The sequence below is a fragment of the Choristoneura fumiferana genome, chromosome 28 (genome assembly GCF_025370935.1).
Source record: "Choristoneura fumiferana chromosome 28, NRCan_CFum_1, whole genome shotgun sequence".
Taxonomy (NCBI): Eukaryota; Metazoa; Arthropoda; class Insecta; order Lepidoptera; family Tortricidae; genus Choristoneura; species Choristoneura fumiferana.
This window is the reverse complement of record NC_133499.1, coordinates 3,148,965-3,165,784: the sequence shown is the minus strand read 5'-3', so window position 1 is coordinate 3,165,784 and position 16,820 is coordinate 3,148,965. Positions and strand designations below refer to the sequence as shown.

The following is a 16,820-nucleotide window of genomic DNA, read 5'->3' as shown; positions in this document are numbered from 1 at the left end:
AAATTTCGTGTACATGTACAGACTTGCAAAGCGCTATCCGCCCGACAATGCTTAATGCTTGTTCAGACACAGCGACACAATTTTTATTTTTTGGCGACTTTAAGAATGTGGTAGAAATGTAGCAGCAGGGGGTCTAGCGAAACCAGTAAAATTTTGAAAGTGGTCCACGAGAAAAATAAGTTTGGGAACTACTGCGCTAGTCCAACTCACCAAGTATCTGGCCAGAATGGCAATGTCGCCCCACATCATATGCAGTTCCAACATGGACGTCGGAGAGTGACACGTCTTGTCCACCACCTGACAAATAACATAGTTGATTATTTACGTAAATATTTTAGTACAGATCGATTCACAAGAGCAGGCACGAATGGATTGAGCGAAAGTAATGTCGCTTAGACATTTTTGTAGGAAAATGACTGATGTATGACATTTTCATATTAGTGTGAAGTGTATTCAGATAGGTAACACACAGATACTTTTATTCACTCATTCAATCCGTTCGAACCAGCTCTCGTGAATCGACCTGTATATCTATCTATCAATGGTTCAGTTACGTCTAACCAAAATTGTTTTTTCATATCTCCTGTTCGGAAAGTTTAATTTTCATGGATAGCCGGGTGGAAAATTGCGTTTTCATCTCTAGGGTGGAAAGTATTTTATTTTTTATTTTTCAATTAGCCACGGAGTCGAAGATAATTGAGTTACGTCAATGACACTTTTTTTTCACGTTTCGGCATGGCCCTCTAGATGCACGTCGTGACCAAGGTTGAACGCCGAACATCCGTTTGAAACAAGATATTTGATCTTTATTACGTTACGAACATATTCCATCTCTTTCTTTACTTAGGTTAAGAAAGAGATGGAAGTCATTCGTGAAATGTGAAAGAAAGAGATGGAATATATAAATAAGTAATAAAGGTCAAACTTCTTCGTTCGGCGTTCAACCTCCAGTTTTGTATATGTATAAGCTCCTTGGTCGTGACCAACTCGATTTTTTTATATAGTCGGCCGTGGAAAGTGGCCAGTCGAAAAGGTACCGTTGGAGGTTGGATATAAGTAAATTCAATTTATTATTATTCTAATTTTTTTTTAGTATTTTACTTTCCTCAGTCGAAATGAAAAGTAGAGTGTCTAACTCGGGTGAAATTACCCATTTCCCCTCGAACTATTGGCGCTCTCACAATATCTCGGGTGAAATGGCTCACTTTCCACCCTTGGTCATCAATCTATTATTTACAAATGTTCGTAAAATCAGTCAAATGCATTTTATTCTGAGACTGTCGACTGAATGAATAAATAACGCGTCAAAGTCCGGCAGTGGGGGTGCGTGACGTCAGGCCGTGCTAAAAATAGCCGCACGGCGTGGAGGCACGCTTAACTGGCTATACCTATACAGAAAAAGTGGTTGTCTGCCTTTTCCCAACTCACAATTCCTAACTGTTTCATTTGCCAAACTGTTCCATTTTCCTACTAACGATTTTCTATGACAACATTATTTTTTTCATTATTTATTTCATAAAACAAACCTACTGTGTTCTATAAAAGCACTAGCGTTTACCCGCGGCTTCGCACCCGTAAATCATTAGATACAGCAGTTGAATTGAAATTCCGGGATTTTATTAAATTCTCGTGGGAATACCCTAAAATTACATCGTGGTTTTCATTGACGTTAAATTAAAACACCCATGCCAAATTTCATGACTAAACTCAGCGGTTGTTATTTCCAGATTGTATCTATATCCCGTGGGAATATCGGGATAAAAAGTAGCCCATGTGTTATCCCAGATGTCTAACTATCAAAATACCTCATGACTCTAAGCCCAGCGGTTATTAGTTCGAGATTTTATCCCTATCCCGTGGGAACATCGGGATAAAAAGTAGCCTACTTATGTGTTATTCCAGGCGTCCAACTACCTACATACCAAATTTCATGACTCTAAGCCCAGCGGTTGTTATTTAGAGATTTTATCCCTATCCAGTGGGAATATCGGGATAAAAATTATACTATGTTTTAATCCGGGTTATAAACTAACTTTTTGCCAAATTTCATCCAAATCCGTCCAGCCGTTTCAGCGTGAAGCAGTAACAAACATACTCACTCACTCACTCACTATAATATTAGTAGGATAGGAAAATACACTGAGAAACATTCTTGTTTTCGGTGAAAATTGAGAGTTGGGAAATGAAACATTTGGCAAAAAATTGGCAATTTGGCATTTTCTGCGAAAAGGCAGAAACCGAGAAAACTGCGTGTCCATTATTTTCCACTTTCTGTAGCTCGCACGTTTTCATGCATGTAGCTTGCACGCTTGTGTCATATTTGTATGGAGATCGACGGACGGTCAAGAACTTTAATTCATGAGCCACCGTGGAACCATTTCACAGTAAACATCATAGTGACATCGCATTAATAAACAATGAAAATCGTAATGACTTTTCCTTTGAAAAGGTTCCACGGTGAACCATGAATTCAAGTTCTTGACCGTACATGCGCCAGTTACTAATACCAAAATGAGATGTACGGGTATGTGTATTTCCAGCCTTAATTTAAGAACTTTATATGACACTAACCTACACTCTGCTACTAGCTCACCACTTACCGCATACCTACACATGTGGACTTCTTACTCTTCGGCCATCGTCTTAAAATAAAAGTAGTCTATTACAAAAAGCAAAAATAAAAAAATTAAAGCAAATAAAATAAAAAAAAACTCACAGTGGCCGGGGTTACGGGGCCCAGGACGTTATTTGGCAGTTTTGTAAGGGCCTGCAGGAAAATGTTCGAGTTAAGAAATACTCGAAAAAAAGTTTAGGCCCTAATATTTTTGCTGACTGTACTTATAAATAAAGCTTAGAAAAAAAGGTACACCGAGAAAATTTACAAGGTAAGGAAAAGGATGCTTTATTACTACACAGTGATCTATTCCAGGCAACCCTTGCAGAGGAAAGAAAGGAACGGATTGAAGAGGTGCAATTATCAATACACATATAACTATGATTATACAATCGAAGTCAGAGATATTATTTATACTTTAGTACAGTCGAGTTCGTAAACTTCTGAGCAAAACATTGATTAAAAAATCTGAACACGCTTCTACGCCGTTAACAATAGAGTCGTGTTTACATATTTTTGATCAAATTTGCTCACAAGTTTAAGAATTCGACTGTACCTTGTCACTGTATGCTATTTGATAATTCTATACAAAAGTTCAAACATGAAGTGACAGCGACAAGGTAATAGAAGGTAAAGCAACCTTTGACCTCGTCTGCACATATCGTCACTATTTTTAAGAAAAATCGTATCTCAAATCAATACGTGAACAAAATTGATCCTTGAAATAATGTCTATAAAGTTCACTCAGAAATCTATTGATTTCTTTAAAGAAGATCTCTACACATGATACCGTGTCATATCATGACCGTAATAGCAACGTGTCAGGCAAATATATATTCTTTGTATCCACAGATATAGAATGCGCACAAGCAGGTAACCTAACACCGTCGCCGTCTGTCATGTACAATCCGTGAGCTCTTAGAAAAATCTTCTGTGACGTCTCAAGAGCGAATTAGCGATGTGAATTCCTTGATGTCCGAAAATCGATTCAAATGCGCCGCCCGCCCGCGCCGTGGGGCTCGAGCAGTCACTAGTCATGATAGTCAGTTAGCGGTCAGTCTTTGTATAGGGCCTACCTCGACGTTTGGTCGGGGTTTGGACACGCGAAGTAGATGCATTTGCGTAATCTAGTGTAATCTATATCTGTGTTTGTATCGAAAAGTAAGAGACTATGCCCACTAGCACGTTTCGTAACCAACCGTCGCGTTTGACATTCTGTCTGACACGTTCCTATTACGGTCATGTCATTATACGGTGTAATTTGTTGAGATCTTAAAAGTAGTGACGATGTACCTAGCAGCATATAAAATATATATTCGGCGGCTGACCAATAACATACCCAGATCAGAAATACAGTATATCGCGCCGCCATTTCATGATATGTTAAAGTGGGGTATTGTGCTCTAAGAAAATTAACGATGGAATGATTCGAAAATGCATTCGTTATTCCTATCTATGTCGTAAAAAAAAAAAAAAATTAGAAAAAGAAAGAAGCGTAATATTATTACAGTAAGGTTTATTTGTACTGATGTTTGTTTACTTAACTTTGTACTGTAACTTTGAAAAGTTTTCTTTAAACAGAACAGAACCGCATTCACGATCGCGTGTGCAATACCCGAAGCATTTTAAAATCCGAAGGTTTTTTTACAGCTCACAGATTCTGTGCACAATGTGAACCATGCACGTCTGCCCGTATTTTAGAGGTGTAATGTGTTGAGATCTTAAAAGTAGTGACGATGTACCTAGCAGCATATAAACATTTATATACATGCAATTAATTGTGATCACACGACGAGGGTGTGCATGCGGCAGCGTCCAGCCGATATGGCGGCGTTTCATGATACTAGGAATTTCATGATTGTAAACTGGCCAAAGGAAATGATGAATGCCTAGGAATTTCATGATCTGCCTAAACGACACTAGGCAAATCGCTAAACGGTAGTTTTACATAATGCCCCTTATTCATGAATGGCGGCATTCACGATAAGGAAAGACATACTGGCATTTGACGATCGCCGCCGACATACTACTGCATAATAAACACAAAACAGGCATATAGATGTTGGGTCACATGGCGCCATTTTCAACCAATTTAAATTTTCTCTTCGTAACTCAATATCAGTGATATACTTTGTTAGAAAATTTTAATTAAATATGGCAAAATCAGGAGTTGTCAAATACCGTATTGCATTAAAACTGTCACAACTCCTAACGTTTAATGGATTTGTACCCGATAAAATCATACTTTTATTAAGTAACTCAGGAGACGTTACCATGGCAACAAGCTGAATTAAAAAGTTGATTGACCCAGACACATAACATACATTAAAAGTGACCAAGTGTGTGGCGGGCCTCTAGTGTAGGGTTCCGTAATAAGTAGGTAGGTAATTTTCACTTATTTTTTCAGATAACAAAAACTTATTAATTGTGAGTAATTACTACGAGTACATACGTACTTAATTACTCGTAAAGTTGTAAATTCTACACAGTCTAAGCTTTCTTCTACGTATCGTTAAACCACCGCTTAATTAAGAGGTGGATAAACTTGACCCTAACAAAAACTTACATAGTTTTAGTAAACCAGCAATATTTTTGAGGGACTTTTTATAAAAATAAAACAAAATACATTGTTTATTTTAAGCATTAGAAAAAGTTTACAAAGTAAACAAGCATTTCTATTGAAAATGGCTTTAAAAAAACTATGTATTATATTACTTATAAAACCAAAACAATGTAAATGACCATAATTTGTGCTTGCTACAGCATAAATCTGCTTTTTAAAAAGTTTTTCCATAAAAAGACATGTCAAGATCACTTATTTTCTAAGATATTAATTTCTACGATAAGACACATACAAACAAACAATCATGGCGAATAAGGGTTACCTTCATGCCATTAGGACTACGGAACCCTAAGAAGAAGGCGTATAGGGCTCAGGCATAACATGACAGATAGTTCTTAAGTCGATGGTCTAGAAGACAAATATGCTAAGTGCATTTTTTTTTATTTTGACAAGTGCAAACGGGAAAGTATACTTACTTTGTATATTTGTCATTTTTCTTTATTTAAAAATTGGAAATTTCTCACTTAGCACATTTGCCTTCTAGAGCATCGAAGTATGGACTTTTAATTACTCACCCTACACATCCTCCCAATGACCTTCTTGGACACGAGTTGCACATTCGCGGACGCCAGGGCCACCGCTGTGTCCGCCATGATCTCTATCATCGGAGACCCGAGACCTGAAACAAGTTTGAACACGAACTTGTTCAGTACACGAGAATTAGGTGCATTTAAAATTTCAGTTTTGATCAGATGTCACGTTTTTGTGAGTGACGTGGTTTTGTCTTTCATTTACTTTTACTTGGCCGGTTTTACTTTGACTTGATTTTTTTAATAAGTTTTTGTTTAAATTTAATCCCCCCTCCCCTTCCTCCCTTCTCTATATCTGGACTGGAACAGAACTAAATAAGAGAAATAGTAATGTCACGCAAGCTAAAAGCTTGACACGCCTATCTGTTTCTGGATCTACCGTGAACCCCGGCTTTAACCAGGTCATCCGTCCATCTTGTCGGTGGACGTCCTATGCTGCGCTTGTCTTAGAGAACTTTTCGGTCCCAATGTTCATCTGTTCTCCGTGCTATATGGCCCAAACATTGCTACTTCAACGAGCTAATTCGCTTGGCTATGTCGGTGACCCTAATTTTTCTACGTATCTCCTCACGTCCTCTCCTTCGATGACTAGTGCTTTGGAGCCAATAAACACCAGTACGATACACGGCCGTTGGTTCCGAAAGGTTCTTGAATGGAGACCGCGCGGCAAGCGAAGCGTAGGACGTCCACCAACGAGGACGGATGACCTGGTTAAAGCCGCGGGTTCATGTTGTATGCAGGCCGCTTTCAACCGAAGCAACTGGAGGTCTATGGAGGAGGACTATGTCCAACAATGGACGTCCTACGGCCGACATGCAACGGCGTGCATTGAGTAAGCAGCAGGGTAGGCAGCGCTAGTGCTGTTGGCGTGGGTACAGTCGAGTTCATACTTTGTGAGCAAAAAATTGATCAAAAATATCTGAACACGCTTCTACGCCGTTAACAATAGAGTCGTGTTCAGATATTTTTGATAAAATTTTTGCTCTCAATTTTATGAACTCGACTGTACCCTGCCTACCCTGAAATCGACCGAATGCACGCCAACGTGACATGAAGATGATGAATACGCACCAGAATCGACACTCCTCTGTATAAAGCTGTCCAGCACCATATCAATCAGCTCTGGCACGTGACCGATGGAGCCCCAGATCTTGGCCTGCACTGACGGATACATCTCCGTCTCCTCGATGGTGAGGGTTATCAGCTTCTCCAGGATCTGTGCCACTTGCTTCTGCCTGCGGGACTCGTCTGAAGGCTTGCAAAACCTGGTGACATTGCCAAAACAAACTTTTGTCCCCTCGCTGACGGGTAAGAATTACAACAAGAAATAGTTGATCCATCCATATAATTACTTTGCTCACTCGTGAACTTACGATAGGTAAGTCTATGCAACAAATGTGTGTTCACGCAGCTCCTCCTCCACGCTGTAACACTCAGCTCACACAAACCCAACTGTCGCCACCACACTACGTTGATGCGTCTGAGGATGAAGTCTGAACGATATCCTCATTTCGCAGCTAACGTATGGCAAACTCTTAAAACTGTAAATATTTCAGGATTTATTTCAGGGCCATCGCGTAGAACCTTTTAGTTTAGGGTAGTTTTATAAAAATCCTGAAACATTTACAGATTCAGCAATATTAAACAGTTGCGAAATGTAAAGTGAAAGCCGTGGTGGCCTAGTGGTTTGACCTATTCGCCTCTCAAGCAGAGGGTCGTGGATTCAAACCCCGGCTCGCACTTCTGAGTTTTTCAAAAATTCATGTGAAACATTTGAAATTTACCACGAGCTTTGCGTTGAAGGAAAACATCGTGAGGAAACCTGCACAAACCTGTGAAGCAATTCAATGGTGCGTGTGAAGTCCCCAATCCGCACTGGGCCCGCGTGGGAACTATGGCCCAAGCCCTCTTGTTCTGGGAGGAGGCCTGTGCTCAGCAGTGGGACGTATATAGGCTGGGATGATGATGATGAAATGTAAAGTAGCGAAATGCCAGTTAAATGCACGTACCTGACTAAATTGGCCAACCAAGGCGTCATGTATTCCAGGCACAGATGTTTCAGCTCTATCGTTGACACTCGAAAACCCTGGAAAAAATTGAATTATTACAAGCTTTTATTTAGTTTCACCTGTCCCGTTGCCTGTCTGTCTGTAGTCAAATCTTGCAAGTTAAATTCGACCAACTTCCAGTAGTCGGATAGACTTGAAATTTGGCATACTTATGTAAATCACGTGACAATAGAATAATCTAGTAGTGACATCCAGCCAGGATCGTCTCCGCAGGACGGAACTCTTCAACGGTTAATAGCATCGAGTTCAAATTTGGTATGCAAATGTAGTTTGGGTGACAATGCAAGTACAGTCAGCAAAGAAACTTGTATTAAAAATGAAATTTTTATGGTTAAGTTATTTTAGTGGCGCAGCGCGGGGGAGGATATTTTGCATGGACATGTATGTACAGATCTAGTGAATAATGTTTTGTCATCGTATTTTGTCGGAAAAGTTCATTTATCTTGCTCTCTCAACTAGCTTACTGAAGTTTACTGAAGCTAATTGAGCTTTAAGGTCAAGGTCACAGCTCATTACAGCCACCCGGCACCCGACCAGCACCAGGCAGCAAGCAGGTTGCTTATTTCTACTTTGCTACTTAAGCAGCAGCACCTGAGATATGTATGCATAGGAAAAATTCGTGTCTAGATTCCTGTCCAGCAGTGGTGTAGGGGTTATAGCACGCAGCACGGAATGCTGAGGACCTGGGTTCGATTCCCAGTGCTGGTCTCTTTTTCTGGTTTTTCTGTGCATCCATGTCTACCCGTAAAAGTGACAAGTTTGGAGTTGAAATAGACTCCAAAAAACATTCATAATGTACTATTAGCATGCTTTAGGAGATGAGCCCTGAAGGAATTCCTTTAAAACTGTCACAACTCCTAACTTATAGCGGATTTGTACCCCATAAAATCATACTTTAAATAAGTAACTCAGGAGACGTTGCCATGACAACAAGCTACAAAAAAATTGATTGACCCATCTAAACAGATCCTTTACAGTGCAATCAGCCAGGCTGTGGAATCGGCTACCGACCTCCATCAGGCAATCTCCCTCAGTGGGATCTTTCAGGGAAGGCTTGAGAAGAATGTGGCTTACACCTTCTCCTTAAATATTTAAGAACATTCCTTTGTTTAATATGCTTATATATTATATGTATTATGGTCATATATATGTAGTTTATGTATTATATTTTTTAAAGCACTGTATAGTAGCTTCCACTATTTTAACTCTTAAACTCACTCTTTGTCGGACCCTAACGTATTGCTCCTCTCCTCTCATCCACTCACAGGTTGACTGGTTGAGATCCCTTAAAGGGATAAGTCCGCCTTTGTACAAGTATCTTAAAGTTTGCCAATTGTATTTTGGTTAATTTTCTTTTGTACAATAAAGTCTTTCTTTTATACATAAACTTGTAAATCTTTGCAACGGTCATTAATTAAGTCACCTGTATGCACTCCTCGAGGAACTCCAGCGTCAAATGGGGCTCGTTGTGTGCCAGTTTCTCGCTTACGGATTTGATGAAGATCGTGTTGTTGGAAGGTATGCACAGACCTGCGAGTATTAATAGTACATTGTGTCTTAAGGGCGGTAAACAAGGAATTACGAACGAGAGTCTATTAGAAGCCCGAAGTCTTTGGGCTTTAATGAGTCGATGTTCGTAATTCTTGTACCGCCCGTGCGACATACAATGTTTTTCATCACATTTGCGAGTAAAGTTGTATATTTCTAAAAGAAAAACTAATGTTTTTTTCAAAAATTGCCGATACCGCTGACTACGCTCTTGGCAGTGCCAGCCTCCGCGCCGCCCTACCCCAGCCTGACCACGTGCCGGACGTGCGCGCGCCGCGCTCCTGCACGCCAGCACGACCATACAGTGGTGTAGCGGGTATACACGCGGTACGGATTACCGAGGACCTGGGTTCGATTCCACAGGTCGATGGTCTTATTTTTCTGTTTTTTCTGTGCATCTATATTTCAGTTTGTATTTTCAATTTCGGTTTTACGGGATGACCGTAAAAGAAAAATTTGGAATGGAAATAAAAAATAAAAAAATCCGAAAAAACAATCGTGCTAGGCTGATGATGATGACGGCAGCTTAGATGCGCTGGCACGTTATTCTTGTGTGAACAATTAATTGCTTATAGTAATGCTTTTTTTTTTACAAGAAAATATTTATATGGTGGACTTCAGAAGGCTTGGAAACCAAAGCTTAACGCTATTCGAAATAAGGGGTACCCGATGATACCTGAAGTCTCCAGCAATTGCCCCTCGATCTTGAGATGGAAGGTGGCAGTGAGCGCACAGAGCTGGTTGTACGCGGCGGTGCGGAGGTTGGGGTCACAAGAGCCCAGGTTTAGCAGCGCCATATTGAGGAGAGTGCCCGGGACGTCCTTGGGCCGGATCTTCTGGTGGACGGTCACTGAGTCCTGCTAGAAACATAGGAGACGTGATGGAGTGCTGTAAAATACTCAAAAGATTGCAAATACCGGCCAAAAGCGTGTCGGACACGCCCAAGATAGGATTCTGTAGCCGTTACGAAACAAATCAAGTAATATTTTACCAAGGATTTTGTGTTATGTACGGAATTTCTAAACTACCAATAATTCTCAAGCAAACTTAGCCATTACTTTTCTTTTTTGTTTGTGGCTGTTGACGCCTGATTTCCTTGGTTCTACTTTAAGATCTTACTTTTTATGCACTAGAGCATAAATTCGTTTTATAATCTAGATCCAGCATAAATACGAATTTTACGAGCATGAGAAGTGGAAAAAAAATCCTTCATGTAATTGCTACATCTAGACATGCGGTAGTGTGTCAAGCCAAGTTCAAGCTAACAGAACTGGCGAGCAGCACCGTGTATATTTTTCCCGAATAACAACAAAATTAAATTCTAGCACTAATAAATAGTCTCTAAGCTACCATTGGATCTTATGAACTGTGTCAAAGTACTGACCGGTTGGCTCAGCTCCCAGCGGTTCCGTATGTGGATGATAGACTGGACTATGTTGTCGCAGTCGTTGTGTATGAAGCTGAGCGGCGTCGGCTCGTTCACTATGGACAGCGAGAACTGGTTGTCGTCCACTAAACACACCTGGGGGTAAGCAGTAAGTCATACTATAGGCAGTGCCACGAGAGTTGTACTGAACGATTACACACACAGCTACTCGAAGAAATGATTGCACAAAAGGAGAATGATTACATGACATGGTCTTGTGTGCGTGACCTCAACTGTCATGGAACTACCTATACCATATCATACTAATATTATAAACGCGAAAGTTTGTATGGACGTGTATGTATGGATGTTTGTTGCACTTCCATGCAAAAACTACTAAATAGATTTTAACGAAACTTAATAATATAGGGCATACATCAGAATAAGACACTCGTAGAGACCACTTTTTATCCCGATATTCTCACGGGATAGTGATGCAATTTTGAAATATCGACTGCTGGGTTCAGGGTCATGAAATTTGGCACGATTGTTTTAAATGTAACGTCAATGAAGACCTTGGAAATTCGCACGGGGATTTTTGTTAGTTACTTCATAAGACAAAAAAGACTGGACAGATTTGAATGATTTTGGTTTGTACTCTGACGGATGCATGTAATTTTTGGGAATGCCCAAGGGAATTTAGTACAATCCCAGGATTTTAGTTTGACCCCTGGATCTAATTGCTTACGCGTGCGAAGCCTCGGGAAAACAATAGCAAATAAATAAATAAATATCAATGAGTTTCTATTTATTAAGTAACACAGTTCTTCGCTTCATGTTACATAATGTAGATTGCTAAGGGAATAAAAATTTCAGTATAACTTCAATTGCGAGTCTGTTTAAAGTAAAACTTTGTATTGAAACTCTCGCTTCGCTCGGTAATGTATTGTACGTACCTCGTCGATTTCGGAAGCGTAATAAACGTCATTCAGTAGCACAGGCAAGCCAAGCACTTTTGTTTTCTCAACTGACGTTATCTGCAATGCTGTCGGCCCCACCTGTAATTAGAAATCGGCCAAGTGCGAGTCCAAATCTGGCGAAGGGCTTCGTATTACCACCGCCACCCACCTACAACCACCTCATCATCATACCTGGGATAACTCAGGGCATCTATACGAAAGTGATAGCAAAATATATTATCGACAAAAAATATATCGATGTCACTACCAACATCTAAATGTTATTCGACATAAATAAATATTACTTATTCTGGGAAAAAATTGACATTGCATTTAGAGCAAAATAATTATGACTCGCGTAGTTGTATGCCCTCCTTATAGTAATCGAGAATGTTCAATGTGCACATGTATTAATTTATAATATTGACATCGAAAATACAAACTGAAACATAGATGCACAGAAAAACCATCTATGCATCTATGTTTCAGTTTGTATTTTCGATATGGGTTTTACGGGATGACCGTAAAAGTAACAAAATTTGGAGTTGAAATAAAAAATACAAAAATACTCCAAAAAACAATGTTAATATCGACATCTTTTTTATTGATATCAAATCCCTAGAACTTGCCCCGAGTTATCCCAGGTATGCTCATCATTATCAATCATCATCATCATCTCAGCCATAGGACGTCCACTGTTGGACATAGGCCTCCCCCATAGACCTCCAGTTGCCTCGGTTGGAAGCGGTTTGCATCCACCGTGAACCCGCGACTTACACCAGAGACCGTATTCTCTTACCTTAGGCTGCTATTTACTCTTAAACTACTAATCATTCTCAAGAAAACTTAATAGTTATAGTTTTCCTTGTAAGTTTGATATACTTAATACCATCCTGAATTTTTTCAAAATTTTCCACCCACCGGTTTAGATTTTAGAGGGGTGGGGGGCGCACGATTTTAATGAAAATTTGCATTTTAAAGTTGAATATTTTGCAAACAGATCACTGAATCGAAAAATCGTTTTAGCAACCCCTAATGGTTTTAAAGGACCTATCCAACGATACCCCACACTACAAGGTTGAATGAGAAAAAAAAATCACCCCCACTTTACGTCTATGGGAGGTACTCTAAAAAAATTGTTTTTGAATTTTTTATTGTACCATTTTGTCGGCATAGTTAACATATATATTCGTCCAAAATCACAGCTTTCTGGAATTGATAGTCCCTGAGAAAAGCCGCGGATGGACAGACAGACATGGCGAAACTATAAGGGTTCCGTTTTCTCCATTTTGGCTACGGAATCATAAAAACGAAGAATAATCGAAATCACAACATGTTATCTATTTGAACAAGCAGTAGCAACACACCTTGATAGCAACTTTAGTATCCTTGTGCGACAGCTTGAGCGCGTTGCTGAACACTTTGAGGTCTTCTTCAAGCGCGAGGGTGGCTCCCGGCAGCTTCTGCTGCTCTGCTTCCACGTAGTCACTCAGACGAGTGTGGTTGTCAATGAAGATCAACTTGCGGTTACCCTGCGGATAGACAAGAAAAGACTCCAGCAATAGTTGGCAAGGTGTGTAATACACGATACTGGAAACAACAATGACTCCTTATTGGACACAAGCGATACAGACACACAGGTACACAGAGACTCAGAGTTCATTGATATGGACCTCGACCATCGAAGAAATAGTTATTTGTGTCACGAGGGAGCAAAATGGTGTATTTACGGCGAGGGCGTACATTGAATCCAGAATGTAGCAAAGGATTCTACAATAGAATCCTGAGCGTAGCGAGGGATTCTAAAGAAGAATCCTGAGCGTAATGAGGGATTCAAGTGTTAACGCCCAAGATGAAAATAATTTTGCTCCCGAGTGGCTCATACAACTTTTCACAACGAGCATTAAAAAACTTGAAAAAAAATATCTAAATATTATTAAAGAAAAACAATATCAATACAATTATCAACTTCAAAAATTGACATTTGCAATAAAACACTTAGAAAAGCCTTGAACAGAAAAGTTGCACTTTGCGCCCTCTCGTCAGGGAGGAAAAGTTACTTTTCTGAAGGAGAGGTGTGAAAACTATATTGTTTGAAACTTTCATGATTCTCAGTCATTACTATTTAAGCACACGGGCCTTATCAAGCTAACATACCACGGCCAGTCCTATGTGGCTTAAACGTCGAGTTAAGGGGCTACCCGAGGTTTTCATCGATTTTGGACAAGTTTTGAATCGTATCTCCTACTTTTGCACTACAGATTGAATAGAGTCAGTATAGAGAATAAGTCAAACGGCTATCGGTTCTCCAATCTTTTATCTCCATTTTTGTCTACCGGATTTTGAAAAGAATGAATACTTCATATTGTATGTTTTTTTTAAACATTGTCTGAAAAAAAAAAAACACTTATATCGTTTGACTCTATTAACTCTATTGACGTGAAAGATCTAACATAAGTATACGAAATCTACATATTTGGGTTCGTCTTTGACGTCTCTAAAAACTGGTCGAGGGTTTTCATTTGAAACTAATGAACACAATAGTTATCGCCAGAAAACCAGTTCTTTGGCCTAAAATTTTTCAACTTTGATGCCAAATATCTCGAAAACAATGAACTTTGAAGTAAATATGGGATACTGTAGTGCTTAAAGCCGTTGTTGTTAATATAATAAACTACAAAAATCAGTAGAAAACTAAGAAATTCAGATTGAAGGTCATTGGCGCATGGGATCCTCTTAGGTCCCGGGCACTGAAATAGTAACGAAAAAAACTATGTCTCCAAACAGTACCCACCCGCAACGGCGCCAGTATGGCTTCGTGGAACTTCGTGTATTCCCGCACCCAGCTGTTACAGTTGTAGATATAGCAAGCGTGTATGTTTATGTACGCCACGTCTGGCAACACCGTGAACCACTTCTGGAGAAAGTCCGTCCTGTAAACAAGAGTAATGCTTTTATTAGTAGCTCTATGAGAAATCTATCTGTAGAGGAGAAGCAAAGTGCTAACTCAGGGCTAAGCAGAAAAAATCGTCTAATGAGGGCTAAAAGACGTCTAATAAGGGGCTGTTTCACCATCCATTGATTAGCGTTAACTGCCGGTTAAATGTGATGCCGTCTCCGTCTACTCGAATAAAACAAATAGAGACGGCATCACACCTAACCGCCAGTTAACACTAATCAATGGATGGTGAAACAGCCCCTAAAGTGTACTAAATTTGAAGTCAATCCAACTACTGGAAGTTGGTCGAATTTAACTTGCAAGATTTGATTACAGACAGACAGACAACGGGCCAGGTGAAACTAAATAAAAGCTTGTAAATTTTCAAAATAGCGGAGCAATAGGAGTTAAACTCGTAGCAGACAGACTCGCGAGGTCTACGGATCGCAGAGACGTAGAGATATAGCACACCCGCAACGTTCAATAACAAGTTAAATATAGTTTGCACCTACGTTTCGGCATCTCACCGGCCTTGTTCACGACTAGTACCTGAATCTGTTGTCCGAGTTGGTGTGCGTAAAATCTACAATCAGCTCGAAGGGCTGCTGGCAGAACGGCTTCAGCGTCAGGATCACGTGGTAAATCAGCAAGTCGGCGTTCACTTCGCCTATCCTGAAAAAAGAGGCAAATAAGATTAAGAAGGGCCAGCTCCACCACTCATTGATAAACTTCGGTTTGGCATATAAAAACTGTGTTAAAAAATTGAATTTTGGACCACAATATCTCTGTAATTATTTATTTTAGAGAAAAGATTATTTCAAGATTGTTTCTCGAAATTTCAATTCTGCTGCTGGATCTAATGATTAAGTGTTTAGTTTAGTTAGTCTAGTGTAGTCTTTGATAAAACTCACTTGTATCTCCTAGATATGAAGTAAAACACTGGATTCCCGATCTTGCTGGTGCCGGCCTGGTAGAATATATTCAGGCTTTTGATGCTTTTAAACTCCTCCTTTTCATGCATATTGTGTTTCACTATGAACTCCTCGAAGTTGGTCGAGGACATGTCTATGGAGGACCAGCGGGCGTAAGAAGAGAAGAGCAGGCCTGAGGTTCTGAGAATCAATATTACAATTTAACAATTAAGAAGTTGTCAAATACCGTACTGATATGTGGTGTCGAATACGCTGAGGTATGGTGTACTTACGATTCCACAGGTTTGTGTTCTGGTGGACCCAGATATGCCAAGAGTGTCGCCATCTACAAAAATTTTTTTTTGTTAAAAATTCCATTCTTAATACAAGATTTTTTTTGTGACTGTACTTGCACTGTCATCTAAACTACATTTCCGTGCCAAATTTCAAGTCGATCCCAGTAACCATTGAGTTCAGTTCCGTTCACTTTAAGAGAACATTCAAGAGGTCACTTGTTACTGTTTCAAAGTCAATCAAAAATTAAGATAATTATTTATGCGCAGTCCAACAGGTTCATAATTTACAAATTTTATTGATGTCCGTAACAAATGCGGTTAAAAAAACTTTTATTTTTTATTTGGTCTTCAAACAATTACCAGGCAGTTTCTATTCATGGACTGAGCCGTCTGCCGAAGAAAATGGAAATCAATAAAAATTTGGTGTGTACTATAGCGGTAGGCAACACTAACTATACCACGCGCCATATAATTCTGCCTAAAAGTTCATTACTTAATACACAGTTTTGACGCATTTTTGAGATACATTTTTTATGCGACGCCTTTACGTTACTCCCGGATTGTGTTCGAATCGCTTAACGGTATAGTGCCTATACAATTATTGGAATTATACCTTTATAGTTTTTGTCGTACTAGTCGGGGCAATGAACTTTATGCAAAGTTAGGCGGCGGAAGGTATACCCATACCTTATCAAATGGCCGCCTGCCCACGGCCTTGTGGTCCCGACTGCACGACAGATAGTCCCCGATCCGCTCCTGATGGTTCCACAAGAGACGATGCAACGCGACCACATTCGCGTCGCTTATAAAGGAGAGGTTGTGCGAAGTTTGGTCCACGCTCTCGCAGTCGGACGCTATTTGGATGAAGAATCTGCAACAAACAATTAATACTTAATTTAGCCAGGCCCCTTTGCGCTTTACAGTGTTGCGTCAATCAACTATTCACATATTCAAACTATTCAACAT

General features: G+C 39.8%; 1 protein-coding gene across 4 annotated transcripts in view; it reads right to left on the bottom strand.

Annotated features, from left to right (window-relative positions):
• The window catches only part of Nf1 (neurofibromin 1), a 49,715-nt gene that overhangs the window by 27,515 nt on the left and 5,380 nt on the right, over positions 1-16,820 (bottom strand). For 2 of the 4 annotated variants that reach the window (XM_074109256.1, XM_074109259.1), the window contains exons 5-19: positions 16,542-16,725; positions 15,852-15,904; positions 15,559-15,759; positions 15,197-15,319; positions 14,504-14,642; positions 13,077-13,241; positions 11,707-11,808; positions 10,769-10,906; positions 10,061-10,244; positions 9,260-9,366; positions 7,777-7,853; positions 6,839-7,032; positions 5,753-5,856; positions 2,717-2,767; positions 211-297 (exon numbers count right to left, since the gene is read on the bottom strand). In XM_074109256.1, coding sequence (XP_073965357.1) covers positions 211-297; positions 2,717-2,767; positions 5,753-5,856; positions 6,839-7,032; positions 7,777-7,853; positions 9,260-9,366; positions 10,061-10,244; positions 10,769-10,906; positions 11,707-11,808; positions 13,077-13,241; positions 14,504-14,642; positions 15,197-15,319; positions 15,559-15,759; positions 15,852-15,904; positions 16,542-16,725 — 1,909 coding nt within the window. The remainder of the gene's footprint in view (positions 1-210; positions 298-2,716; positions 2,768-5,752; positions 5,857-6,838; positions 7,033-7,776; positions 7,854-9,259; positions 9,367-10,060; positions 10,245-10,768; positions 10,907-11,706; positions 11,809-13,076; positions 13,242-14,503; positions 14,643-15,196; positions 15,320-15,558; positions 15,760-15,851; positions 15,905-16,541; positions 16,726-16,820) is intronic. The other 2 variants (XM_074109257.1, XM_074109258.1) reach the window with 2 other exon arrangements.